Source organism: Myxocyprinus asiaticus, chromosome 16 (assembly GCF_019703515.2).
Source record: "Myxocyprinus asiaticus isolate MX2 ecotype Aquarium Trade chromosome 16, UBuf_Myxa_2, whole genome shotgun sequence".
NCBI lineage: Eukaryota > Metazoa > Chordata > Actinopteri > Cypriniformes > Catostomidae > Myxocyprinus > Myxocyprinus asiaticus.
In genome coordinates this window covers 45912025-45920427 of record NC_059359.1, presented here as the reverse complement: position 1 = coordinate 45920427, position 8403 = coordinate 45912025, and the positions used below count along the sequence as shown (strand labels likewise).

The window sequence follows — 8403 nt, the reverse complement described above, 5'->3', positions numbered from 1 at the left end:
TACTAAGAAATATATATAATATATATATATACACACACGTGTGTGTTTGTTAATGTAGTCTGATATACTTCTACAGTGTAAAGCTATGTACTGTACATGTATAAATAATGCAATAAAAGATCAAGTATTACATAAGAACTTTCACATTTATTGTCACATTGTGCAAAGTGTTGACCAAAAGAAATGTTACTTGGTAGAAAGTAATTTTAAACACTGTTTAAAATTATAAAAATAAATTAAAAGTACAAAATTGTAAAGCATTTATATAATCTATAACTATGGAAAATTAACACAAAACTATGCAACTGTAATATATGTAATATACTAGGAGGCCCATGGTGAGGTCAAATGTGGGAGATTCCTGCACCAACTGCATAACCCTAATGACGGCCCTGCCTACATATACATTTGTAAAAAGTTATTTACAATGTAATATAGCACTAGAAGTAATAAATATAAACTTTACAAAGCTGAAATAAAACCTACCAATGACACACCCAAGGTGTTAGACACTATTGAATAGTACAACAAAAGGTAAACATTATGCTACACAATGTTGCAGCAGCAGTGCAAGACCATAAACAAATGTTAAAACAAAATGTACAAATATATACACTAAAAATATGTTAACCGTCTTGTTCACTGTTTCTCTCTCTCAAGCTGGTCTTTGTCTTGATATTCATAGACCAACATCTGTATTTTCCTTTTGGCCATCCTGAGCAACACTGGATTTTGAATTTCACGCAGGTCGGATGCAATCTGCTGGCCAAAAATGGCCTCAGAATCATTTGCTTGGTTCAAGCCAGTCATTACAGTGGCTGACATCTTTCTAAGCAAATTGATCGCTTCCACTTCAGTATCGCTGTCAGAACCCTTTCTCTTTTTGCCCTGAGGTGGCTTGGGAGTCGACTGCTGTGGTACACTCTCAGAGTCCACAGTGTTTTCCGACATGTCTGAAAAACTTGCGTCTTCATCAGCAAACTCCTGGTCCAAAACAACATCAACTTGCCCTGGCTTGACATCTGGCTGCTCTGGAGCAATCTGTACACTCTCAGAGTCCAGAGTGTTTGCAGACATGTCTGAAAAACTTCCGTCTTCATCAGTGAATGCCTGGCCTACAACAACAACATCAACTGGCTCCTGTTTGACACCCGGCTGTTCTGCAGCAAGCTGGAAATACAAAACAAAAACTAAAGGAAACTCATTTTAACTAGAGTTGTTGAAATTAACACTAACGCATACGATCAATTAAAAGAAATGTTTGAGTTCTTTTTTTTTTTTTTTTTTTTTTAATCGTGATTAATGCATTTACCATTAATAAAGCATAAACACTAGTTGGAGTAAGGCGGAACCTTTGCGATGTGTCCGTCCTGAGCCATTACAATGACGCACGCACATGCGCACAACAAGCTATTCCATGCCAATGATCAAATGATGGTTAAAAAGGACCTATTAAATGCTAATTGTTGTACAAAACAAGCCCAGATGGGACTTGTGATAGAAATCAAGTACTTCGCAGTCTCTGTAAGGCACAATTTGATGACCACAGAAGCACGTCTGCTACTGCTACTACTGCCGTAGTAAAGTGAAATGCCAGTCTACCGTCAGATTAATATTGAGAAGGATTTAAGTTTGAGAGATTAAATGTCTATTGCAAAGAATATGCAACCTATGGGTGAAAAGTTCTTTAAATGTTTCCCAAAGTCAAAGTGGGAGTTTGACTAATTGAATATTTCTTGAATTGGTGCTATTTTTGTGAATTTCTATCTTTATACTGTGGAAGGATTTGTTAGGAAAATGTTAAAGCATTATTGTTACAAATTGTTTTCTTTCCTAAGAAGGAAATAAATGCATTTTGACAGGACATTTTAGCATTTTCAAAATTTGAGATTAATCGAGATCAACTATGAAAAGTCATGCGATAAATCACGACTGTAAAATGTAATCGACTGACAGCTTTAATTTTAACAAAACTTTTACATACAATTACTGGCGGCCTACTGTATGTACTTACATTCAAACTACTTTCATTGAGCCGGGGGACGTAATGTCTCCTCAAGAACTCCAATTTGTCCAGGAACCAGAGTTGTTTTGCTGTTAAAGGTTTGCCACAGTTGCTATTTGCATGCGGCTTCAGAATCCTGGAGTATTGTGCCCTTATTGATCCAGCCCTATGTTTAACATCTTTAACTGAAATTTAAAAAAGGTAACAATTTTACAAAAATAGCAAAAAGAGCAAGGCAAAACTTTTCAACCTTTTCAAATATATGGGTCATTAACAAAAATGGTTGTCCAAGGTGATACAAATTTGAAATTTTAAAAACCTAGTTTAACACAAGTGTCAAATTTGTTGAAATGTTATCTTTGGGTTCATGTTGGTTTTACAAATCTTTTTAAAAAATGTATAGCATTTTCTACAAAAAATAAATACATTTAATGATTTAAAAAATGTCGTGGTTTAACCATCAAGTAAAAGGTATTAAAATACTTTCCTTTCACCTTACATAAAAGAGAGTGTTAAGGACTTAGGTTGTGAGGAGTAAATGTCTGGCTTAATTCCAGCAGGGGTGTTGACAAGTCCAGTACAATTCTTTGCCTACTTTATCACATTGATGCAGGTGGAAGCAATAGCTTGAAGAGGTATTTCATAGCAGAGTGCGGTTCGGCTTATTACTCATGAACATGCAAAAGGACAACAGGTTAATCAAAGTTGTTTCACAGTTTACTGTGTGTCCAGGCAGGTGTTTATAATCAATGCTTATTAGCATAATGGTGCAATGATTGGTAGATGCACAGGAGCGTCAAGTAACAATTACTAATTAGAGAAACTAGGGCTTAGAAAACCACACTGACTAGAGATGTGGCAAAGGGTAAATAAGAAAAAGGAAAATAAATTGACAAAGGTAACCAACAAACAACAAACTTGTGATGGAGGATGGCGTGGCCGGGCCATGAGGATGCAAGCCCTGCGCTGAATTGTCCTAATCAGTGGGAGGGGGATGAAGACGAGCAGGAAGCGCCAACTCGAGAGAGAGACAGACACACGCGGCCGCTGTGTGTGTCTGTGTTTAAGTTGATTTATGTTGACTGTTCTGCCAGTTCCCGCCTCCTTCTTGCCCATCCTGAACCCTGTTACACGGGTGCCGAAACCCGGGAGGGAGGAAGGATGCGCTGTCTTGGAGTCCTCGCTGCTGCCGTCCGCCAGGGGAGGAGTCGCGGCCGTATGCCAGGGGATGGAGTCACCGCTGCCGGGAGTCGTAGGAACCGCTGCCGTCCGCAAGGGATTGGAGGACTCGCTGCCGTCCGCCAGGTGAGGAGCTGCTGTCGTCCGCCAGAAGGTGAAGGAGTTGCTGAGGACCAGGCGACAGCGTGTCCGGGAACCGGCGAGCAAGTTTTTCTCCCTCCCCCTTGCTCTTTCCCTCTTCCTACTCCCTCCCATCGTCTCTCCCAGGGCTCGAGAGGCAGGGAAGCCCTGCCGGCGGGAAGGGCAACACCTCCTCTCCAAGAACAGGAGTACATCATGCCAGAGGTTTCCCTGGCCTGAATCGGGTGTGACTAGGAGGAGGGCATGGCCAGGTCATGAGGACACACGCCCAGCGCTGAATTGTCGTAATCAGCCAGGAGGGGGATGAAGACGAGCCGGAAGTGCCAGTTCAAGGGAGAGAGACACGCGGCCACTGTGTGGGTCTGTGTGTTTAAGTTGATTTGTCATTAATGTTGACTGTTCTGCCGGTTCCCACTGCGCCCATCCTGAACCCTGTTACAAAACTTTAATACAGCCGCCCCCAAATTTGTATCACAAATTTGTAACATGTCCAAAGAAATGGCTTAAAGGGAATCAGCATAGACAGGGACAAGACAGGCAACAGGTCTAAGGTACTTCTTGTCCTTAAATCTCAGCAATCCTGACTCAACCATCCTTACCAGGATGAACTGTAGTGCCCTAACCCACAGGCAAGGTGCAACAACTGGGCTGGCTGCTCAGTGTGAGCAGGGGCCGAAACAGGATGTAAAGGCTGCGCTGGCTTCTCTCTGCAAGCGGGGACTGAGGAAGGGCACAAGGCAAAATAAAGGGTCTTTAGTGTCAGTTGGTCATTACTAGGGGGCAAGACAAATACCAAAGGCTGCACTAGCAGCTCAACTACACTGGAGGGCAAGGAAGGGACTAAAGGCTGCACTAGTGACTGGCTACCACTAAAGGGCAGGGAAGGGACTGGCAGCTTTCTCCCACTAAAGGACAAGGAAGGAAATGAAGGATGCTCTGGCAGCTTGCTACTACTAGAGAACAAGGAAGGTACTGACGGCTGGCTACCACTAAAGGGTGAGGAAGGAACTGGCAGCTTGCTACCACAAGAGAACAAGGAAGGGACTGGCAGCTGGCTACCACTAAAGGCCAAGGAAGGAACTGGCAGCTTATTAAGCCATTTTGCCACAACTTTGGAGGTATGCTTGGGGTCATTGTCCATTTGGAAGACCCATTTGCGACCGAGCTTTAACTTCCGGGCTGATGTCTTGAGATGTTGCTTTAATATATCCACATAATTTTGCTTCCTCATAATGCTATCTATTTTGTAAAGTGCACCAGTCCCTCCTGCAGCAAAGCACTCCCACAACATGATACTGCCATGCCCATGCTTCACGGTTGGGATGGTGTTCTTCGGCTTACAAGCCTCACCCTTTTTCCTCTAAACATAACGGTGGTCATTATGGCCAAACAGTTCAATTTTTGTTTCATCAGACCAGAGGACATTTCTCCAAAAATTAAGATCTTTGTCCCCATGTTCACTTGCAGACTGTAGTCTAGCTTTTTTATGGCGGTTTTGGAGCAGTGGCTTCATCCTTGCTGAGCAGCCTTTCAGGTTATGTCGATATAGGACTTGTTTTACTGTGGATATAGATACTTGTCTACCGGTTTCCTCCAGCATCTTCACAAGGTCCTTTGCTACGTTCATCTGTAGGAGACAGAATGCGTCTTGTTCCTGAGTGGTATGATGACTGCGTGGTCCCATTGGCGTTTATACTTGCATGCTATTGTTTGTACAGATGAATGTGGTACCTTAAGGCATTTGGAAATTGCTCCCAAGGATCAACCAGACTTGTGGAGGTCCACAAAAAAAAAAAATTCCTGAGGTCTTGGCATATTTCTTTTGATTTTCCCATGATGTCAAGCAAAGAGGCACTGAGTTTGAAGGTAGGACTTAAAATACATCCACTGGTACACCTCCAATTCAGTACACCACATATCAGAAACTACTTGGCTAATTGTCTAAAGGCTTGACATCATTTTCTGGAATTTTCCAAGCTGCTTAAAGGTAGAGTTAACTTGGTGTATGTAAACTTCTGACCAACTGGAATTGTGATAGTCAATTAAAATTGAAACAATCTGTCTGTAAACAATTGCTGGGAAAATTACTTGTGTCATGCACAAAGCAGATGTCCTAAACGACTTGCCAAAACTATAGTTTGCTAATATTAAAACTGTGGAGTGGTTAAAAAATGAGTTTTAATGACTCCAACCTATGTGTATGTAAACTTCTGACTTCAACTGTAGTATTTGGTATTGAACATTGCTAGGCAAGTGATGGAATTGCACAGCAGGCTGGTAAGGGAGCTGGTATACGCAGAGGCTGATGTGAATTGGACTGAAGGACAGGGGCTGAAGATGAAGAAGCATAGGAAGCTTGGAATGTGGCTTGTAACAAATTAGGACCAACAGATGAGGCTGAAGGTAGGATCAGGGCAGAGGAGTTACAATTTATGGGGGGTGGAAACAGAAGCTGAAGGGAATCTTGGACCTGAGGTGAAAGTTGTAGAACAATCTGGTTAGGGACTGAAACAGAACCGATCAGTTGAACAGAAACTTGCTCTGACAGTCGGGGAGTGGAATGCTCATATGTGGAGGACCTTGAAGTACATGACGATCCACCCACAGCCATGCACTGTTGAATTAGTCTTCCGCTTTCTGTAATCAACTGCTAAAGAAGCTCAGATTGACGGTAAGGTTCTGTAAATACTAAAAGGTTTGAGGTAGGCTAACTGTTTTCCTCAAGCAATAGTTCCTCCTCCACATCTTCCTCCTTTCGTGGACAATACGGTGAAGCACAATCCTCAGGAGTGAACTCCCCACCGGTCAAAGTGTGATGCGATGGGGCAGGGTGTTGTACCACAAAGCCATCATACCAAACAGGGAGCTGAGCCTGATGGCGTGGTTGATCAATGTGTGAAAGGGATGGCAAAGAATGACTGGACATATCCTGCTGATAATCAATCAATCCAGCTTGAAGGACCATGTTAAGGAGTTTAGTTGTGAGGAGTAAATGTCTGGTTTTATTCCAGCAGGGCTGTCGACAAGAACATAGAGTCCAGTACGATTCTTTGCCTACTTTATTGTCCCATTGATGCATGTGGAAGCAATAGGATGAAGTATTTCATAGCAGAGAGGGATGCGGTTTATTACTCAAGGAACAAGGACAAGTTACTCCAAGTTGCTTCACAGTTTACTGTGTGTCCAGGCAGGTGTTTATAAACAATACTCAGCATAATGGTGCAGTGATTTGTAGATGCACAGGGGCATAAGCAAGTCAATTAACAATTACTAATTAGATAGATGGATAGACAGATGGATAGACAGATGATTTTATTTTTCAGGTTATTATTGGTATTTTGGTTGCACAGTAAACTGCATATGGGGTTTTATTTATTTCAGACTCTTGTAGCCTTTATGTCTGTGCAGACCGGCTGTAACAATAATGAAAGACTAAGATTTTTTTTTTTAAATGATTGAATAAAACATTTTTTAAAACCATCATATGATTAATCAGTTATCAGCTTTTTTCACCACTTTAGTTATCGTTATCTGTAACATCCACTATTGGTCGAGCTCCGATTTGAACTCAATACATGTTCATCAAAGTGCATTAATAGAGGTGTGTTAATAGATCTGGACAAAAAAATCAGCATCAAGTCAATGATCCACATATGAGAAAGGCTTTCTCAAAGACAGGCGGATAAGAAATGTAACGGTCGATAAACAATTACAGTAATAATGGAGTAATCACTGGAAATGGGGAACAATGAACTAGCTCCTTATTCTATAATCGTTAATGTATTTAATAGTTCCTTACCGGGTATATTTAGTTCGTCAGCAATCTCCATCCATTTCTTATCTCTTATGAGTTTGTCGTGAAATGACATGCTGGTTCTGTCATACAAACAGTCATGTTGGCTCCAAAGAGCAATGAGCTTTTCCTCCTTTTGTATCGTCCAGTGGTACTTTCGATTGGACTCCATACTTCTTGTAGAAAAATGTGTAGCATGCAGAAGTCCAGAAAGTCCAGCGATTATGTAAACAAAAGCTTCAGACCGAAAATCTGAGGGAAAGTCATCTGGTGTGACAGGGTCTTAAGCAGGCCTAGGCTATAGGTGTGGAAAAGTGGGTGGGGTTACACAAAGGTGTGAATTATGGTGGCCAATAACGCACCGTGTTCAAGTACCCAACATGTCACCCCAACCATTTTCAAACATCTTGACAAAAAGGTCATGCGTACACCAATAATAAAATACTTATAAATTAAAAAATAAGTTTTGAATAGTTTACCCAATATTAGCGTGATATAAAAACGTCTAGTTTTACTTAATGTAATGTCCCGTGTGAATAAAAAATAATAGATAATTGTCAGGATGAATGGGCTCAGTGCATAAATGTGGCTCTGCACAAAAGCAAAACACACAACATGTATGGGATAGAAAAACCAATGTAACCGCTTATTCTGCATATACTTCAAAACTCAATACAGAGTATGCAATACAATTTACAATCAGTCCTGTATATGAAAATTAAAATAAAACGGAAAAGGTGAAAAAAACTGTTAAATCGATTATCAGTCCTTTAAAATCCAATGAAAAGAAAGGGGTGAACCTCTTGTCTGTATCCATGAACTCTTTATGCAATCCAGATGTAATCCGATGGCAGATGCTGTGAAATCGCGTGAATCTGATGGAAGAAAAGACACTCAAACAAAAACAAAAAAACACCGACCAGCATAAATGCAGAGAATTCGTTATCACTCACTCTCATTCAAAATATCTGATCACTGAGCAAAACAGGTTCTTTCATAGCAATTTGACTGTCCTATCTGATGTATAATGTACATAATTCAATACTTGTTCCTCAATTCACACTTATTGCTCTTATTTTAGTCACAATTGTTCTTTAGGTACATCACAAGCTTTAATGAATTCAGAAAAAAAGAGACACGCACCGGCTTTGTATGAAGCAAAATATCCGTCGAAATGTCTTGTTCTCACAACTCCTCTGAAAGTTTTACTTAAAATTAATTAATCTTCAGCCCACAGCGTTCACTGTTTTCTCTTTGCAAGATGGCGAGAACCTAAACAGCTTCT

General features: G+C 40.9%; 1 protein-coding gene across 1 annotated transcript; it reads right to left on the bottom strand.

Annotated features, from left to right (window-relative positions):
• Positions 1-127: 127 nt before the first annotated feature.
• Positions 128-8403, bottom strand: LOC127453893 (uncharacterized). The gene is made up of 5 exons (XM_051720650.1): positions 8262-8403; positions 7919-7993; positions 7125-7416; positions 2015-2190; positions 128-1170 (listed from the first exon to the last, which is right to left on the bottom strand). Exons 3-5 carry the CDS (start codon positions 7288-7290, stop codon positions 640-642), a joined length of 873 nt encoding a protein of 290 aa, XP_051576610.1. The 5' UTR covers positions 7291-7416; positions 7919-7993; positions 8262-8403; the 3' UTR covers positions 128-639.